The sequence below is a fragment of the Nerophis lumbriciformis genome, linkage group LG29 (assembly GCF_033978685.3).
Source record: "Nerophis lumbriciformis linkage group LG29, RoL_Nlum_v2.1, whole genome shotgun sequence".
Taxonomy (NCBI): domain Eukaryota; kingdom Metazoa; phylum Chordata; class Actinopteri; order Syngnathiformes; family Syngnathidae; genus Nerophis; species Nerophis lumbriciformis.
In genome coordinates, this window is record NC_084576.2 from 14,145,025 (window position 1) to 14,166,702 (window position 21,678).

At 39.9% G+C, this 21,678-nt stretch overlaps 1 protein-coding gene across 2 annotated transcripts in view; it reads right to left on the bottom strand.

Annotated features, from left to right (window-relative positions):
* The window catches only part of ano2a (anoctamin 2a), a 78,930-nt gene extending 57,488 nt beyond the window's left edge, over window positions 1–21,442 (bottom strand). For both annotated transcript variants that reach the window (XM_072911848.1, XM_061925025.2), the window contains exons 1-2: window positions 21,302–21,442; window positions 63–238 (exon numbers count right to left, since the gene is read on the bottom strand). In XM_072911848.1, coding sequence (XP_072767949.1) covers window positions 63–215 — 153 coding nt within the window. In that variant the 5' untranslated portion in view covers window positions 216–238; window positions 21,302–21,442. The remainder of the gene's footprint in view (window positions 1–62; window positions 239–21,301) is intronic.
* Window positions 21,443–21,678: the final 236 nt, after the last annotated feature.

Sequence of the window (21,678 nt, forward strand, 5' to 3'; positions counted from 1 at the left end):
GAGAGGACGCGTAAGAAAAGCTGTAGGACATAAGATGAAGACATGGACAGATGGGTCAGTACCGGAGGAGGAGGCTTGTCATTGTTAGGCAGGCTGACAGCTGGGGGGCCTCCATTGGCGGCGTCGAGGCCGAGTCCGGAGAGCGAGTGGGCCAAGGAAACAAGCTTTGCAGAGTGAACGGAAGACGACTCACTCATTGCTGTGATGACGGACATACGTTCTTTTTCGTTTCATCCCTCTGGAGGACAAACAGGAGTGTTGTCTTTGTTAGGGCACAATACAAGGGAACCTCGATTTACGAACCCCTCTATTTGCTAATCTCATGGCAAAATGAATACAGTGTAGGGTGGTCCCGATACCAATATTTTAGTACCGGTACCGGTACAAAAATGTATTTCGATACTTTTCGATACCTTTCGATACTTTTCTTAATAAAGGATACCACAAAAAAATTGCATTATTGGCTTTATTTTAACAAAAAATCTTAGGGTACATTAAACATATGTTTCTTATTACAATCAAAGAACAATTTTGTCCTAAAATAAAATAGTGAACATACTAGACAACTTATCTTTTAGTAGTAAGTAAACAAACAAAGGCTCCTAATTTGTCTGATGACGTATGCAGTAATATATTGTGTCATTTATCATTCTATAATTTTGTCCAAAATTATAAAGGACAAGCTGTAATTGTATTATTAATATACTTGTTAATTTACTGTTATTTTCCGTTTCAACATGTTCTATCTACACTTCTGTTAAAATGTAACAATCACTTATTCTTCTGTTGTACATTAGTTTTGGATGATACCACAAATTTAGGTATCGATCCGAAAGCAAGTAGTTACAGGATCATACTGTGGTCATATTCAAAGTCCTCATGTGTCCAGGGACATATTTACTGAGTTTATAAACATATTATGAATTTTTTAAGGGGGAACATTATCACAATTTCAGAAGGGTTAAAACCATTAAAAATCAGTTCCCAGTGGCTTATTTTATTTTTCGAAGTTTTTTTCAAAATTTTACCCATCACGCAATATCCCTAAAAAAAGCTTCAAAGTGCCTGATTTTAACCATCGTTATATACACCCGTCCATTTTCCTGTGACGTCACATAGTGATGCCAACACAAACAAACATGGCGCATAGAACAGCAAGCTATAGCGACATTAGCTCGGATTCAGACTCGGATTTCAGCGGCTTAAGCGATTCAACAGATTACGCATGTATTGAAACGGATGGTTGTAGTGTGGAGGCAGGTAGCGAAAACAAAATTGAAGAAGAAACTGAAGCTATTGAACCATATCGGTTTGAACCGTATGCAAGCGAAACCGACAAAAACGACACGACAGCCAGCGACACGGGAGAAAGCGAGGACGAATTCGGCGATCGCCTTCTAACCAACGATTGGTATGTGTTTGTTTGGCATTAAAGGAAACTAACAACTATGAACTAGGTTTACAGCATATGAAATACATTTGGCAACAACATGCACTTTGAGAGTGCAGACATCCCAATTTTCATCAATTAATATATTCTGTAGACATACCCTCATGTCAGCAGGCCAGGGAAGCTAAGGTCGATATTCTTCTCTTGATCATCTTCGGTGGCATAAGGGACGGTGTGAGCCAAGACATCCAGGGGGTTTAGCTCGCTCGTCTGCGGGAACAAACTGCCGCCATTGCTTGCCGTTCTACCGAGGTCCTTTGTCCCTGAATTGCTCACACACTCCGGCAGTTTCAATGGGGGTCTGGCGGCAGATTTCTTTGACTTTATCGTTGGAAATGCATCTGCTTTGAGTGTCGCAGGATATCCACACATTCTTGCCATCTCTGTCGTAGCATAGCTTTCGTCGGTAAAGTGTGCGGAACAAACATCCAATTTCTTGCCACTTTCGCATCTTTGGGCCACTGGTGCAACTTGAATCCGTCCCTGTTCGTGTTGTTACACCCTCCGACAACACACCGACGAGGCATGATGCCTCCAAGGTACGGAAAACAGTCGAAAAAAACGGAAAATAACAGAGCTGATTTGACTCGGTGTTTGAGAAAATGGCGGATTGCTTCCCGATGTGACGTCACAACGTGACGTCATCGCTCCGAGAGCGAATAATAGAAATGCGTTTAATTCGCCAAAATTCACCCATTTAGAGTTCGGAAATCGGTTAAAAAAATATATGGTCTTTTTTGTGCAACATCAAGGTATATATTGACGCTTACATAGGTCTGGTGATAATGTTCCCCTTTAAAAAGGAAAAAAAGATTTTGTGAGAATGAAAAATATCGATGTAATCATAGTAGTATCAACTAGATACGCTCTTGTACATGATATAATTACAGTGGATGTCAGGTGTAGATCCATTCATGGCATTTGTTTACATACAAGCGCGCTAGCTTTTGTTAGCGGTGACGCCGGTGAGCTATTGTATCCTCCTACGGTGTGTAGTGAAGCATGTTTAGATATTCCTCGTCCTGCAGGGATGATACTTGTAAGAAACTCACTTTATTTGCCGCCATGGAGGCGACGATTAGTGATTTAGAAGTAGCTAAAACACCGACTGGGGATAGATGTTTGGTGCTAGATAGCTAGCCATGTCTTAAAGCACCACTTCCTGAGGGCGTTTCAGTGTTATAACTTCACCTTTATCGTTAGTTTTTAAGCCAAAATGCATCCATTCTCCCTTTTCTGTCTACACACTGTGTCTGCTTGTAAGTACTCTATGATTGTGCGCTGCCGAACATGCTCCTCTGCTCGTAAAACCAGCAATGTCACGATGTGACGTCATTGCTGCCTTTGGTAAAAGCTTAACTCTTTAAGAAATACAAATCATATCAAGATAATACTTAAATGCGAAACAATGAACGTTAAAAGTATATCAAACAAACAAACTTTGTAACAAAGTGAAAAAAAATAAAAAAGAAAGTCCATTGCTCATTTTGTTCATCTTTTTTTCGTTTTTTATTCTCCATTGTTTTCATTTCGTTATAATGGCTGTTAAGGCTATAGCTCTGTATTGGATCAGGCTTGCTCTTGTTTTTTTGCATATTTAAAATAAAAATATATTAAATCAAATCAAATTAAATCACTGCAAACTCATGCAATCTTTGACTGTGCTCCCTTGGACTGGAGTGTGAGCTGCTTTTCTCGTCGTTTCGTAAAGTCTTGCACTCTTCCACTCTTTTTAATTACCTCTTGAGGAACTCTGAAAACACTTTTATCCTTTTCGCGAATTGAACGATTCGTACAGCCGAAAAAACCACAAGCACAGGGCTTTTTTTTCTTTTCGAGAAAGGCTAAATGGCGCCTATTACCCATTGCGAGCAGAGCTAGCTTGACCACCACGCATATGTAATGGGCGCGACGTGAGCCGGATGTGACGTCAGTAACATATAGCGTTACAAATAATAATAACGTCCTCTGCTGCAAATCGTTCAGAAGTTGCACAGTCCATCTTCACATATGCATTTTCTTCTACCATGAATTGATTAACGTGGACCCCGACTTAAACAAGTTGAAAAACTTATTCGGGTGTTACCATTTAGTGGTCAATTGTACGGAATATGTACTGTACTGTGCAATCTACTAATAAAAGTTTCAATCAATCAATCTAATTTTATAAGTAAGACGTCCATTAAAAGTAAACTGATGATTCAGAATGATTAGTTCCAGTGTAGACAAAAATGTTGATTATGTAGTTGTCATCACTCTTGACAAGAATGTAAATATCTAGTCTAGGACAGCTCTCTTCCAAAACACTGCTCCTTTGTGTTATGGAGGAGAATTACACGTATGGCGCCACCCCCTATCAAACAATCAAACAAGACGCCTGCAGAGAGGACGCAGAGAGGACGCAATCTAAGAGTATATTCCAGCCTTGGGTGTGCGCTGGACAGACACGCTGAAAGGAGAAGGTTTCCTCCTCCTACTGTGAAAAAAGGTATCTCTTGTCACAACAGGTTGTAGTCACCTGACGTGGCGTCCGGCTCATTAACTATGCGAGGCTTGAAGTGGTGGGCCAGCAAGCGTCTGTTGTCATAACGCTCTGGGCGGCATTTTGCCTTTCTGGAAGAAAAATGCCCTATGCTTGCGTTGTTTTAGGCTGTTGGAATTTGTTAAAATCTTGAAAAAGATATACGTTTCTTCAGAGTTCCTTGCAAGGTAATCAAGAAGGGCGAAAGAGTGCAAAATTTGACGAAAGACGATGAGAAAAGTAGCTCTCGAACAAATCATTCCAGTCCAAGTTTGCAGCGATCCCTTCGTTAAAGGTTTGTTTGATATACTTTTAACTGGAGATGTCGATAAATGCTTTAAAATGTAATATCGGAAATTATCGGCATCGGTTTCAAAAAGTAAAATTAATGACTTTTTAAAACGCAGCTGTACGGAGCGGTACATATCTGGTAAAACACGGACGTAGGGAGAAGTACAGAGCAGTTGCGTCTCCCAGTCAGCAGCCCCTCCCCTCTCCCACACACAACACAGGAGTTGACGACTGCAGCATGAGAGGTTTACTGGCGACGCTTGATGACCCCATCAAACCGCCGCGAGCGGAGCATAACAACAACAAGAGTGTGTTGTTGCCGGTGCTGTAGCTGTGGCTAACAAGCGAGCTCGCTCGGTGACTGACTAATGACAGCATGTCTATGGTTTGGGATTATTTTAAAGTGTGTCTGACGTATAAAAAACTGGCAATTTGCAATGACTGCAAAAAGTTGGTTATGCAAAGAGGAACCAAGACGTCTTCCTTTAATACGAGCAATTTGATCTCCCACCTCTTCAAGAATCATAAGGAGATACAAGCGGAAGATGGATGAAAAGCAAACACCGAAAAAAAGTAGTACCACACAGTTGTCGTTTAAAGACTCCGCACAGAAAAAATAAAAACACAACAAAAACTACCCCAAGGTGAAAGCTACGGTGGAGTTTGGTGTGGATAGTCTGCCCTGCATGGCGCACACTTTGCAGCTTGCAGTGAGCGGAGCTGCCCTGTCTCAGCGCAGCATTTCAGAAGCTCTGACTGACTGGTAGGCCACTTCAAGCACTCACCACTAGCTTGCAGCACATTTATGTTACTCATACGAATACGTTAGAGCAGGGCAGATTGAGCCCAGTTTATAATTTCCTGTTTTACAGTATACCAGGTAGACTTGCACTAAAGGAGGACTATGTTATTGTGTACTTTATTACTCTAGTATACTCTGGACTGAAGCTGTGTGCCTTCATTGTTTTTGTAGCTGTTGTTTTGAGGCATGATTAAAAAAAATAAAAAAATAATGCACTTTGTGAAAATCAAAGTATAGTATTTCCCATAGTTGTAGTGGGTATCAGGATTATCTCGGGGGGGGGCATGTCCCAAATTCCAAGCTGCTGTTTTGAGGCATGTTAAAAAAAAATTGGTCGGGGGGGGGGGCGTGATTGGGGGGCGTGGTTAAGAGGGGAGGAGTATATTTACAGCTAGAATTCACCAAGTCAAGTATTTCATATATATATATATATATATATATATATATATATATATATATATATATATATATATATATAAGAAATACTTGACTTTCAGTGAATTCTAGCTATATATATATATTTATTTATTTTATTATATATATATATATATAATAAAAATATAATATAAATAAGAGAACATACTTGAATTTCAGTGTTCATTTATTTACACATATACACACACACATAAGACTCATCTACTCATTGTTGAGTTAAGGGTTGAATTGTCCATCCTTGTTCTATTCTCTGTCACTATTTTTCTAACCATGCTGAACACCCTCTCTGATGATGCATTCTGCTTCGTCTCCTTGTTGTGTGCGCAGTTGTGCACTGCACTCTCTAAAAGCCCTAGATGTTATTGTCACATATGCATGTACAGTAGATGGCAGTATTGTCCTGTTTAAGAGTGTCACAACATTGCTGTTTACGGCAGACGAACTGCTTTACGGTAGACGAAAACGCGACTGCTGTTGTTGTGTGTTGTTACCGCGCTGGGAGGACGTTAATGAAACTGCCTAACAATAAACCCACATAAGAAACCAAGAACTCGCCCTCGATCATTCTACAGTTATAACGTGATTGGGCAGGCACGCTGTTTATATTGTGGGAAAGCGGACGTGAAAACAGGCTGTCGACACGTCACTCAGGTCCGCATGGAGCTGGAGGGGGCGTGGCTTCCAGCTCCGCCTGAATTTCGGGAGATTTTCGGGAGAAAATTTGTCCCGGGAGGTTTTCGGGGGAGGCGCTGAATTTCGGGAGTCTCCCGGAAAATCCGGGAGGGTTGGCAAGTATGGGTGCGGATGTTCTCCCGAAATGTGTTTATCATTCTTGTTTGGTGTGGGTTCACAGTGTGGCGCATATTTGTAACAGTGTTAAAGTTGTTTATACGGCCACCCTCAGTGTGACCTGTATGGCTGTAGACCAGGGGTCCTCAAGTACAAATCTTGAAGGTCCACAAATGTTTTTTTTTAAACAGGCTGGGTCCGTTTATTATCGGTCAAGCTTATATAGTAGCAGGAGGTAGGTAGTTTAACATTTTCTTAAAATTAACAAAAATAAAATAAATATCCAATAAAATACATGAAATATTTTCTTTGAAACAAAAATAAATAAGAACTTTGAAAAAATGTGTCCTCTGCATTTGACCCATCCCTTGATCACCCCCTGGGAGGTGAGGGGAGCAGTGGGCAGCAGTGGCGCTGCGCCCGGGAATAATTTTTGGTGATTTAACCCCCAATTCCAAGCCTTGATGCTGAGTGCCAAGCAGGGAAGAATGCTGGTATGAGCTTTTAAACATAACCCGTTAACTGCTGCCAATCAAATGGTGAATAAGATACTCTTTAGGGTTCATATGTTTGTAAATCTGACTGTGATGAAGTCAGTGCCTCACCAGCCATCAACCTCACCGCACATTACTGCTCTGTTGCTATTTGTTGTTGTGTCATAGATTTAACAAAAATCTTGCTTGATGTTTCATATGACTTTTTCAGCCTCGTGATTTCTTTTTTTTCTTAGCTCTGAATCATGAGGAAATGTCTCTTCAAATTCGCGGTGCTCTTTCAGATAGTGACGTTTCAGATTTTCACTTTTCACCAGAGCACCAGTACTGTTGCATATTAGACACATTGGTCTGGTACTTGCAGTACCAGACCTAGGATGAAACATATTGCTCTGTCCATTCTTCCTTGAAACGTCGGTTTTCCCTGTCCACCTTTCTTTTACCAGCCTGAGCCAACTTGGAGCATGCCATTGTGATTTGATTCACATTCAGTGACTGACGAGTGAACAGTTAGCGAATTAGCGATACGAGACAACTGTGTGCCTGCAGCGAAAGGTTCCATGCACTGTGCACTGCACATGTGTATGACCCAGGTGGTAACAGCCTATCAGCGCGTCGTTGTGATAGAGATGACAACCCATACCCCGGAATTAGCCAATCAGAGTGGCGTTCTCTCGCTCTCACTCCGTCTCTCTCTCTGAGAGAGAGAGAGAGAGAGAGAGAGAGAGAGAGAGAGAGAGAGAGAGAGAGAGAGAGAGAGAGAGAGAGAGAGAGAGACGGAGTGAGTGAGACACGAAAAGTGTAAACGAAACGTGGAGATATTTGATTAAAAACAACGAAGAACGTTGACTTGCGCTAGCGATAACTCACAGATGAATACAATTATTATATTTTTTTATAATAATAAAAATGTTTTTTTGTTTTGTTTTTTTTTTTACTCTAATTCGTGCTGGGTCCGGACGGACACGTCGCTGGGTCCGGACATGGACCGCGGTCCGCCTGTTGAGGATCACTGCTGTAGACCATTGCATTCACTTGTGTGTGTGTAAAGCCATAGGTATTATGTGATTGGGCCGGCACGCAAAAGCAGTGCCTTTAAGGTTTATTGGCGCTCTGTACTTCTCCCTATGTCCGTGTACCACTCCGTACAGCAGCGTTTTAAAAAGTCATGAATGTTACTTTTTGAAACCGATACCGATAATTTCCGATATTACATTTTAAAGCATTTATCGGCCGATAATATTGGCAGCTCGATATTATCGGAGATCTCTACTTTTAATGTTTATTCATTCTCATTTAAGTACTATCTTGATATTATTTGTATTTCTTAAACACGTTTTCTACGAGTGTTTCACCAACTAGATAAAATAAAGCAAATGTGAGCAAAACCTTAAAGAGTTAAGTATTTATTAAAGACAACAATCATAAATGAAGCTTTCAGCACAAACACAATGTTGACCTATGTAGTTACAGTTTGATTAAGACGGGGAAAAACACGCTACTCGTAAATGGCGCGTACAACAAGAACAAAGCAACAAACATGGCTGTAGGCGCAAAGTTAAATCATGAAATGCAACCTTCCCCGAGCAAAAAAGATGCATGTTTTATCCAGAGAAGTCTTGATTTTATTGGTCCAACCACACACAAGTAAGTTGTAGGCCTCCATGCATTTCCAGGTTTCCATCCGTTTTGTCGTAAAGAATGACGTCTGGACAGTTCAACATGTCTGGGAATGCGACCGACAGATAATCCTTGAGATCACTCAACCAATCTAGTTTTGGTAACGTATAAGGATGGATTCCATTGCATTGTTTGTTCGTATCTGCTTTTAGTGGTAAGAGCTAAGTCCCTTGCTTAATCAGAGTTTGTGCGATTCTTGCTGCACAGTAGCCATATTGGTTTGGTGGCCCACCACTTCGTCTACTTCCGTTCAAAAGTCCTGTGACTCAAAAAAACCTATTGGAGACTTGCTGCGGCGGGAAGCCGACTCTCTCAATCTTTTCAATGCAAGCAAGCCCTAAATGGCTGCCAAAGAGACACACGATGAATGAATGAAGCGTTCGTACACAGACACATTGTTTTCACACTGAAGCACATCTGTCGCGGCAAAAAAGTTTGAAAACCGAAAAGTTTGTCAACAGAGGGGTTCGTAAATCGAGGTTCCACTTAGTAATATATTGTCTAAAACCACAGTTTGAGTCTAATGTGTGTGTTGCTTTGTCTTCACTACATTGGTCTGTTTTTTTGTCTAGAGATAAGACACGTTTTTGGCCCTGATAAAACAGAATCCATCCTGTTTGGGTCAATCAATCAATCAATCAATCAATGTTTATTTATATAGCCCTGAATCACAAGTGTCTCAAAGGGCTGCACAAGCCACAACGACATCCTCGGTACAAAGCCCACATAAGGGCAGGGAAAAACTCACCCCAGTGGGACGTCGATGTGAATGACTATGAGAAACCTTGGAGAGGACCGCATATGTGGGTAACCCCCCCCTCTAGGGGAGACCGAATGCAATGGATGTCGAGTGGGTCTGACATAATATTGTGAGAGTCCAGTCCATAGTGGATCCAACATAATAGTAAGAGTCCAGTCCATAGTGGGGCCAGCAGGACACATCAACCTTAAGAAAGTCAATGACTTCACTATAAAAGTGGGTGACATTGTTATCACCAGGAAAGATGAGGTCACCTACCTAGGTTCTATTCTAGAGGCTAATCTTTCCTGTGATAAAATGGCAACCAAGGTAATCAAAAAGGTCAACCAACGAACAAGATTTCTCTATAGAATCTCCTCTCTGGTCAACAAAAGCACCATGAGGGTTCTGGCGGGAACTCTCGTTCAACCCTTTTTCGATTACGCATGCACCTCCTGGTACCCTAGCACCTCCAAAACCCTCAAATCTAAACTCCAAACATCGCAGAGCAAGCTAGTCAGATTACTTCTAGACCTCCACCCCAGATCCCACCTCACTCCTATCCACTTCTCCAAAGTGGGCTGGCTCAGGGTGGAGGACAGAGTAAAACAACTTGCACTGAGCCTGGTCTATAAAATCCGCTACACCTCCCTGATACCGAAGTACATGTCAAACTACTTCCTTAACGTAAATGACCGCCATAACCACAACACCAGGGGGAGCTCTACTAACCACGTTAAACCCAGATTCCGATCTAACAAATGTGGAATGCGCTCCCAACATGTATAAAAGAAAGGGCATCTCTATCCTCCTTCAAAACCGCAATAAAAGTACACCTCCAGGCAACTTCAACCCTAAACTAACACCCTCCCCGGATTGTTGTTAATAATCAAATGCAGATATTTTTCTTATGCCTTCTGAGCTCGCTCTCTCTCTCTCTCTCTCTCTCTCTCTCTCTCTCTCTCTCTCTCTCTATGTCCACTACTTGCTGTACATATCCTACCAAGTCAGACCTACACTGTTTCAATATCCATTTCTCTGTTCTCAATTGTTGATGACTGATGATAACAACCAAACCTACCCCCCCTTCCCCACACCCCGAATTGTAAATAATGTAAATGTTTCAATGTATACACCCTGATGATTATCTTGTGTGATGACTGTATTATGATGATAGTATATATGATAGTATATATCTGTATCATGAATCAATTTAAGTGGACCCCGACTTAAACAAGTTGAAAAACTTATTCGGGTGTTACCATTTAGTGGTCAATTGTACGGAATATGTACGGTACTTCACTGTGCAACCTACTAATACAAGTCTCAATCAACCAAACCTTCTTGGAGTCTATTGGGGACAGCTACAAAGCCCCACCTTGTACAGAGACAACCTGGATAAAAACTAACGCTTCCCATCCAACATGATGGAGCTTGAGAGGTGTTACAAATAGGAATGGGCAAAGAAAAATGGGCGAAACTTGCAAAGCTTGCCAGTGCACCAAGTTTGTGGCATCGTATTTTAAAAAATTAATTTAAAAAAAAAAAAATATATATATATATATATATATGTATATATATATATATATACTGTACATTATATTGCTTAAAGTGCGCAATCTTTTACAACATTAGGCACTTTTGTTCATGCTACAACATGTTCATGTTCAAAAACCAATTAAAAGTTCGTAAATCGAGGTTCCACTGTATTAGATAAAGCTCTTGTATTGAATGTCATTAGATCTACCAAATATTGACACCAAGGAGTGTAAGATCCTCCTGAGAACCAGCGTCCTCTGCAGTGGACATTAATGTAAAGTGAAGTGAATTATGTTTATATAGCGCTTTTCTCTAGTGACTCAAAGCGCTTTTACATAGTGAAACCCATTATCTAAGTTACATTTAAACCAGTGTGGGTGGCACTGGGAGGAGGTGAGTAAAATGTCTTGCCCAAGGACACAACGGCAGTGACTAGGATGGCGGAAGCGGGGATCGAACCTGCAACCCTCAAGTTGCTGGCACGGCCACTCTACCAACCGAGCTATACCGCCCCTATACCAACATTAATGTTTTTCATAAGAGAGCTATTTCTTTCCAAAATGTCGAAAAAAATGAAATAGACCAAAATCAAATGCACTGCAGAGGATGCCGGTTCTCATCAGAAAATGACTAAATAAAGTAGTTTTTATTGTTTTTGTTTTCATGCAGTGGCAACAATTATTACAGAGGTTCCCTATAACATAAAATAACTTTAAAATATGTATTAAGCATGTATTAAATCACAACATTCAAGTTTCTGTGTCGGCCATTCAGGTCATCTTGTGCTTTGAAGTGGTTTCACTTTCCAGTATCATGTGACTGAAGTGCTTGTTTTAAAGTGACGGATAAAGAATTTAAGCCAAAGTTAAGCACCCCCCTCCCCCCTCAATTGAAAATGTTGACTCGGATTAAGTTGACACTCCCAGGGACATCGTTTACGACAATCTGCCGGGGTAATTTGGTCACAGGGCTCATTCGTTTTGGGGGATTTTAAAAGCAAAGTTTATTTCCCTAAACTCAAAAAGGAGGTTCTTTTTGCCCTTCAATATTGACATTTACTTTAAACAAAAGGGCTGCTGGTTTGTTTATCATTTCAAAGCGCCAGTAAAGAAATACTGAATGCCAATGTATGCAAATGACATCGTAAACTAGTCAGTGAGTGTGTGGCACACTTACTGACTGTATTGACACGACACTGACACTGTGCTGCTGTTTCATAATGGCGCCACCTGCTGGATTGAAAAGGTGACTATATTTGATCTGCAAATAAAATAAATAGTAATAAAGAATAAGTGAATAAATATAATCTTTTTTTTTTAAGAATAGCTGTGCAGAAAGGAATATGTAATGCACAACTTTGGTCGATGAGCCAAAAAGTTAACAGGAAAAAAAGAACATTGAGCTTATTTGGTGCAATGAGCTCAACATGATCCCACACTTTTCCTTTTTCTTAGTTGCAAAACATCGACAATGGCAATGAAAACCGGTGTCAAACATGACTACACCAACTTAATTTAGTACAACCTGTCACTAAAATTTGAATTTTGCGCCTAGAACAATCTGGATGGTTATTTTACTCTTTGTTCCATAGGACACAACGTCCGCTGTTTCCAAAAATAATTTGAAATGTCGACTCATCAGACCACAGAACACTTTTCCACTTTGCATCAGTCAATCTTAGATGAGCTCGAGCCGACATAGCCGGCGGTGTTTCTGGGTGTTGTTGATAAATGGCTTTCGCTTTGCATAGCAGAGTTTTAACTTGCATTTACAGATGAACTGAAGTTACTGACAGTGGTTTTCTGAAGTGTTCCTGAGCCCATGTGGTGATATCCTTTACACACTGATGTCGCTTTTTGATGCAGTACTGCCTGAGGGATCTAAGGTCCGTAATATCATCGCTTACGTGCAGTGATTTTCCCCAGATTCTCTGAACCTCTTGATGATATTACGGATCGTACATGGTGAAATCCATAAATTCCCTGCAATAGCTTGTTGAGAAATGTTGTTCTTAAACTGTTCGACAATTTGCTCACGCATCTGTTCACAAAGTGGTGACCCTCGCCCCATCCTCGTTTGTGAAAGACTGAGTGTTTCATGGAAGTTGATTTTATACCCAATCATGGCACCGAACTGTGCCCAATTAGCCTGTTCACCTGTGGGATGTTCCAAATAAGTGGTTGATGAGAATTTCTCAACTTTCTCAGTCTTTTTTGCCACTTGTGCCAGCTTTTTTGAAACAGGTTGCAGGCATCAAATTCCAAATGAGCTCATATTTGCAAAAAAATAAAAGTTTTCCAGTTCGAACATTAAGTCTCTTGTCTTTGCAGTCTATTCAATTGAATATAGGTTGAAAAGGATTTGCAAATCATTGTGTTCTGTTTTTATTGACCATTTACACAACGTGCCAACTTCACTGGTTTTGGGTTTTGTACGTCACAATATATATTGCAGCCTCCTGCAATAACAATATACATCACAATATATTATTTGGTATTTAAATGATAATAGAATTGTTTAAAAACGGGTTATGAATGCTCCTAATTTGTCTGCTGAATGATTACATTTTTTATCACAATTATAATCAGACAAAAACCAGGATGGTGACATAACAATATCAAATACATATTTAAAGTACTTCCTACTATTGGCTCTGATTTAAATCATTAGTTTTTTGCCCTTTAAGTCCTCCTGTGTCCAAGAGCTAATTTGCTGAGTTGGTAAACACTAACAAAAATGTAATTTTGTTTATAGATTATATGCAATCCGTTGTTGTGTTCCCTAATTTTGAGTGTACATAAATGAAGGTGTGTGTTGCTGAGTCCGACTTGGACATAATCTGGACTGTACATAAATGCTTATTTTGTAAATGTAATTTTGTTTATAGATTACATGCAATCTGTTGTGTTCCCTAATTTTCAGTGTACATAAATGAAGGTGTGTGTTGCTGACCTGGACATAATCTGGTCTGGACCTGGTTTTAAGAACCCCTTAAACAATCTAATTTCATTGACAACCTGGTCTGGTGAAGATAAGGTCCTTTTTAAAAAAATAAAATAAAATAAGATGAATAAATAAAAAACTTTTTTTTGAATAAAAAAGAAGGTAAAACAATATAAAAACAATTACATAAAAAATAGTAATTAATGAAAATGTTAGTGCACCAGCAGCACACACAATCATGTGTGCTTACGGACTGTATCCCTTGCAGACTGTATTGATATATATTGATATATAATGTAGGAACCAGAAATATTAATAACAGAAAGAAACAACCCTTTTGTGTGAATGAGTGTAAATGGGGGATGGAGGTTTTTTGGGTTGGTGCATTACTTGTAAGTGTATCTTGTGTTTTTTATGTTGATCTAATAAAAAAAAATAAAAATAAAAAAAATAAAAAAGAAAAAAAAAATTTGATAACCAAAAATATTTGATCTATCCACAGTAGTATTGACCAAATAATGATATTATACTTGGTATCGATTCGTTACTGTCAATATTTGTATCGATCAACCATCCTTTATGTTCATGAGCTCCAACTTGCGGTTAGCGGTTACCATAGCCTCCTATGGCAGGTATATTCCACTGCCGGCCCCCCGGGTCACATCTAAAGCTTTTAATTTGTCCCGCCGAACAACATCCAAATAGGCTTGATGAAACCATTCAAAACAGGGTGGCTCATGCATGCAGTACTCCCACCACCCAGTAGGGAGATACAGCATATTAAGTTAAGTTAAAGTTAAAGTACCAACACACTAGGTGTGGTGAAATTTGTCCTCTGCATTTGACCCATCCCCTTGATCACCCCCTGGGAGGTGAGGGGAGCAGTGGGCAGCAGCGGTGCAGCGCCCGGGAATCATTTTTAGTGATTTAACCCCCAATTCCAATATGTGTCACAATTAGGGTTGTATGGTACACCGGTACTAGCAAAGTACCGCGATACTAATGAATCAAAAAAGGTACTATACCGCCTCTAAAAAATACCGGTTCCCCCTCCTTTTTTTTAAATTAATGGGCATGTCGGCGCGCTGTTATCACGTCGTGACATTGCTGGTTTTACAAGCAGAGGAGCATGTTCGGCAGCGCACAATCACGGAGTACTTACAAGCAGACAGTGTGTAGACAGAAAAGGGATAATGGACGCATTTTGGCTTAAAAACTAACGATAAAGGTGAAGTTATAACACTGAAATGCCGCACAGCAAGAGGTGCTTTAAAACGTGGCTAGCTAGCTAGCGGCTGACATCCATCCATCCACAGTCTTCAGTGTTTTAGCTACTTCTAAATCAGTAATGCTCGCCTCCATGGCGACAATTAAAGTAAATTTCTCTCAAGTAGCATTATCGCTGCAGGACGAGGAATAGCTAAACATGCTTCACTACACACGGGAGAATTTCCTGACGGCCACTTAAAGGGGCCGCACTGAATTACTCACTTTTAACTGCATATATGAATGTAAACAAGAACAACATTGTTATGTGCACAATAGAACAATGGCAGTGAATAATGAGGACAAAGTCAAGTAAACAGGTGTGGTGAATTATGTCCTTAAATCAACCGCTACAGTATGCCCTTTTTTCTTCTTCAAAGAAAACCCAGTTTTTTATGGCAAAAACACAAAACATGCATTAGTTTCCCCAACACATTTTTCAAAATTTAATATTTGATGGGAAATAATTGGAGCCTTAAATAGGTAAATAATTCTTAACAACATTGCTTTTGATTCTTTTTTTCAGTTAAAAAAAACAAAACACTAAAAGGTCTCGGGGACCCAAAAGTGCCCCATTCATAAAAGAGATAAAAATAAGTCCTACAGTATATATTATTTTTACTTTCCACACTTAAATCTCTTGATTAACTTAGGAGAAATCTGTTGATTATAGGTTTTTATTATTTTACGGCCTTTTTTAAATAAATAAAAAACTGCCTGCATTGCAGCTTTGTCTTATTATTGTCAGTATTGCAACTTTTTCTTTTTACAATACATCTGTTTGCTCTTTTATTCCAATTTTAATGTTGTTTTTTTTGTATTAGTATTTTTTAAATAGGCCACGGGTCGTTAAAAAAAATAACTGCAAGCCGCAAATGGGCCCCGGTCCACACTTTGGACACCCCTGCTTGACATGTTTTATATAAGAAATATTGTAAGAGAACAATGCAATAGAACATAGCACAGCGCTTAACATTTCCCACCTTTTGTTATGCTACAGGCAGCCTTATTCCAAAATGGAATAAATCAATGTTTGTCCTTAAACATTCTACAGACAATACCCCATAATGACAATGTGATTTTTTGTGTGCAAATGTATTAAAAATTAAAAAAATAAAGTTTACATGCGCAGCACGGTGGAACAGGGGTTAGTACATGTGCCTCACAATACGAAGGTCCTGAGTTCAATCCCGGGCTCGGGATCTTTCTGTGTGGAGTTTGCATGTTCTCCCCGTGACTGCGTGGGTTCCCTCCGGGTACTCCGGCTTCCTCCCACCTCCAAAGACATGCGCTTTAGTTTTTATCATATAGAGTTCAATCTTAGTCTCATCAGACCAGATAATTTTGTTTCTCATGGTCTGAGTCTTTCAGGTGCATTTTGGCAAACCTTTTACTAAGAAATGGCTTCGGTCTGGCCACTATATCTCATAGACCTGATTGGTGGATTACTGCAGAAACGGTTGTCCTTCTGGAAGGTTCTCCTCTCTCCAGAGGAATGCTGTAGCTCTGACATAGTGACCATTGGGTTCTTGATCACCTCCCTGACTAGACTAAGATGCACAAGACATCCTGGATGAAAACCAACGCTTCCCATTCAACCTGATGGAGCTTGAGATGTGCTGCAAAGAGGAATGGGCGAAACTGCCCAAAGATAGGTGTGCCAAGCTTGTGGCATCGTATTCAAAAAGACTCAAGGCTGTAATTGCTGCCAAAGGTGCATCAACAAAGTATCGAGCATGTCTGCATGTGCATGCAAACTTTATTTTTTTTATTTTTAATACATTTGCACACAAAAAATCACATTGTCATTATGGGGCATTGTCTGTAGAATGTTTAAGGACAAACATTGATTTATTCCATTTTGGAATAAGGCTGCCTGTAACATAACAAAAGGTGGAAAATGTGAAGCGCTGTGCATACTTTCCAGATGCACTGTAATTAATATTTGAGTGGGCCCTGTGCCCCTCTGTAGTCAAAAGGTTGGGCCCCAAGGTCAAAAAGGTGAAGAACTATGTTCTATTGCATTGTTCTCTTACAATATTTCTTATATAAAACATGTCAAGCAGGGGTGTCCAAAGTGTGGCCCGGGGCCCATTTGCGGCTTGCAGTTATTTTTTTTAACGACCCATGGCCTATTTAAAAAATACTAATACAAAAAAACAACATTTAAGTTGGAATTAAAGAGCAAACAGGTGTAATGTAAAAAGAAAAAGTTGCAATCCTGACACTAATAAGACAAAGCTGCAATGCAGGCAGTTTTTTTTATTTATTTAAAAAAGACCGTAAAATAATAAAAACCTATAATCAACAGATTTCTCCTAAGTTAATCAAGAGATTTAAGTGTGGGAAGTAAAAATAATATATACTATAGGACTTATTTTTATCTCTTTTATGAATGGGGCACTTTTCGATCCCCGAGACCTTTAGTGTTTTTTTTTTTTAACTGGAAAAAAAGAATCTAAAGCAATGTTGTTATGAATTATTTACCTATTTAAGGCTCCAATTATTTCCCATCAAATATTCCATTTTGAAAAATGTGTTGGGGAAACTATTGCATGTTTTGTGTTTTTGCCATAAAAAACTGGGTTTTCTTTGAAGAAGAAAAAAAGGACATACTGTAGCGGTTGATTTAAGGACATAATTCACCACACCTGTTTACTTGACTTTGTCCTCATTATTCACTGCCATTGTTCTATTGTGCACATAACAATGTTGTTCTTGTTTACATTCATATACAGTATGCAGTTAAGAGTGAGTAATTCAGTGTGGCCCCTTTAAGTGGCCGTCAGGAAATTCTCCCAAAGGTGGGGGTTTGTTGTTCCCGCCATTTTGGAGGGTTTGTGACGGAAGCGTTCCTTCATTCTGGTTGTTGGAGGAATAAACGACGCACACGTTTTTGTGTGTCAAACGATACTTCAAGTTGTCTTGCTTTCACGCTACAAGCGCAACAATACAACAAAAACAAAACAAAAACGTTATGGCAACTGATAGATCTGTAGTTGATCTATAGACGTGCAAATGTTGAAAGTAAAAACATTTTAATATGACTTATTTTTAAAACTTTAATGACTGAGACCCTTCTGGGTCCCCGAGAACTTTAACATTCACCAAAATTCAGTGGAGCCCTAATGGTTTTAAAGTTAAAGTTAAAGTACCACTGATAGTCACACACACACTAGGTGTGGTGAAATTACTCTCTGCATTTGACCCATCACCTTGTTCCACCCCCTGGGAGGTGAGGTGAGCAGTGAGCAGCAGTGATGGCCACGCTCGGGAATCAAAATTAAATGAAAGGTATCAAAATGGCGCCTGCATGCTTTCAATTTTCATTGTGTGGCCCCCAGTAGAAAAAACGTTGGAGACCCCTGATGTAGCGGGACATTGTACAAACCCCGTTTCCATATGAGTTGGGAAATTGTGTTAGATGTAAATATAAATGGAATACAATGATTTGCAAATAATTTTCAACCCATATTCAGTTGAATATGCTACAAAGACAACATATTTGAAACTGATAAACATTTTTTTTTGCAAATAATCATTAACTTTAGAATTTGATGCCAGCAACACGTGACAAAGAAGTTGGGAAAGGTGGCAATAAATACTGATAAAGTTGAGGAATGCTCATCAAACACTTATTTGGAACATCCCACAGGTGAACAGGCAAATTGGGAACAGGTGGGTGCCATGATTGGGTATAAAAGTAGATTCCATGAAATGCTCAGTAATTCACAAACAAGGATGGGGCGAGGGTCACCACTTTGTCAACAAATGCGTGAGCAAATTGTTGAACAGTTTAAGAAAAACCTTTCTCAACCAGCTATTGCAGGGAATTTAGGGATTTCACCATCTACGGTCCGTAATATCATCAAAGGGTTCAGAGAATCTGGAGAAATCACTGCACGTAAGCACCTAAGCCTGTGACCTTCGATCCCTCAGGCTGTACTGCATCAACAAGCGACATCAGTGTGTAAAGGATATCACCACATGGGCTCAGGAACACTTCAGAAACCCACTGTCAGTAACTACAGTTAGTCGCTACATCTGTAAGTGCAGGTTAAAACTCTCCTATGCAAGGCAAAAACCGTTTATCAACAACACCCAGAAACGCCGTCGGCTTCGCTGGGCCTGAGCTCATCTAAGATGGACTGATACAAAGTGGAAAAGTGTTCTGTGGTCTGACGAGTCCACATTTCAAATTGTTTTTGGAAACTGTGGACGTCATGTCCTCCGGACCAAAAAGCCCAAAGTTGAAAAGCCAGCATCTGTGATGGTATGGGGGTGTATTAGTGCCCAAGACATGGGTAACTTACACATCTGTGAAGGCGCCATTAATGCTGAAAGGTACATACAGGTTTTGGAGCAACATATGTTGCCATCCAAACAACGTTACCATGGACGCCCCTGCTTATTTCAGCAAGACAATGCCAAGCCACGTGTTACATCAACGTGGCTTCATAGTAAAAGAGTGCGGGTACTAGACTGGCCTGCCTGTAGTCCAGACCTGTCTCCCATTGAAAATGTGTGGTGCATTATGAAGCCTAAAATACCACAACGGAGACCCCCGGACTGTTGAACAACTTAAGCTGTACATCAAGCAAGAATGGGAAAGAATTCCACCTGAGAACCTTAAAAATGTGTCTCCTCAGTTCCCAAACATTTACTGAGTGTTGTTAAAAGGAAAGGCCATGTAACACAGTGGTGAACATGCCCTTTCCCAACTACTTTGTCACGTGTTCCATCCATGAAATTCTAAGTTAATTATTATTTGCAAAAAATAAATAAAGTTTATGAGTTTGAACATCAAATATCTTGTCTTTGTAGTGCATTCAATTGAATATGGGTTGAAAAGGATTTGCAAATCATCGTATTCCGTTTATACAGTATTTACATCTAACACAATTTCCCAACTCATATGGAAACGGGGTTTGTAAAACGGTGCTATTTTGGGTGGCCAACCGCCGCCTAAATTGATTTTTCAATTAATTTCAATGGGAGACAATAACTTGAGATACAAGTGTTTTGAGTTGAGCGCTCCGTCACAGAACCAATTAAGCTCATAAATTGAGATACTACAATTATCGTGTTGTTTTTAATGCTCTTAAAATGAAATCTTATTTATATGGTGTTTTTATGTCTTTGATAGTGGGCTCTTATTTTGCCTTGTACAGTAAACGGTCTAATAATCCTCTGCATTTTACATACAAAAACTTGTACGTTTCCGGTTCAAAGTTGCGGTAAAAGCGGCTCTGTCATGTGTGTATCTTTGCAGTCATTTTGAAGGAGGCCCCAGCAGGAGGGCACACATGTCTGTCAAGCTTACAGGCCCGTAAGCTCTGCTGACAGCTCAACAACATACAGGTGGAAAGGTCGAATGCGCCCTCATATTAACGGGGCAGAGGGCACCAGGTGTCAATCTACTATTGCTGTCTCTCCTGGACAACAACACGTTACTCGTTTTTGATGACCTGCAAACTTTTGCAAAATGACAACAACAAGCCAAATTGTCCTAATTTTGCAGGTGAGCTCATTAGACTTAGACTTAGACAAACTTTAATGATCCACAAGGGAAATTGTTCAACACATTAGCTCAGTTACAATGATGGAAAGTGTAAGGATGGAAAGGACAATGCAGGTATAAATAGACTACCGTATTTTTCGGACTATAAGTCGCAGTTTTTTTCATAGTTTGGCCGGGCTCCAGTGCGACTTATATATGTTTTTTCCTTCTTTATTATGCATTTTCGGCAGGTGCGACTTATACTCCGAAAAATACGGTAATATAGCGATAAAAAATCTAACATACATACGAATATATACATGTGTACAGAATAATATATATACATATATATTATATTATGTCTATAACATATATACAATATATACCAATGCCCATGTACAATATTGCAGTATATACAGTATATGTGACAGCAGCAGCATAAAATAGAGAGTAGATCCAGCAGGAAATAGAAAATAGACATTATAAACATTATAAACAAAGAGAAGTAGAGAAAGAGAAGCTGAAACCTGAACCTGAATGTTGTGCGAATACGTTGTTTACAGTTTGTTTACAGTCAACGCTTGCGTGTGCAACAGTTGTGCGCATCCAGATGGTCACAGGACCAAAAAAAAAAAAAAAAAAAAAAAAGCCCCTGCACTTACACACGCGAGATAAGTCCCAGCACCTAATGGGGAGTTTTCTTCCAAAACAATGCCAGTTCACATGAAAGTAGTTTGGCATGTTGACAAACAAACAATCACATGCAAGCCATGCGCAGCGTCTGCCATTGTTATTGTTAAGTACGGCATTGTGACTTTAAAAGTGACATATGCGTGTGGAGTGGATACTTACCAGTGGTCGTGGAGGATCCGCAGGCACCCCGTGGAGATGGATGATGATGAAGATGATATTAATAAGACTTGAGACGTGAGAGTTGGCATGGACCGAAGACGGTGGACAATCCGCGCGCGCTCCCGACACTTCTGGCTTAGCAGGCGCGCGGACGCGGCTGCTGCTAATTCCCTTGGCCAGAGACAGGGAAGGTGCGACATGCCTATTAGCATAATACCGTCTGTTGATTGTTTCCGTCATAGCAATGGTCTCTTTTCCTTCAAAATGAAACTCTTATTTCTTATTTCACGACTCTACAACGTGTTCTAAAATAAATGTGCCTGTTTTTTTTTCCTTTTGGGTCGTATTGCTTAACAAATTAACAAAACGTTTGGCTG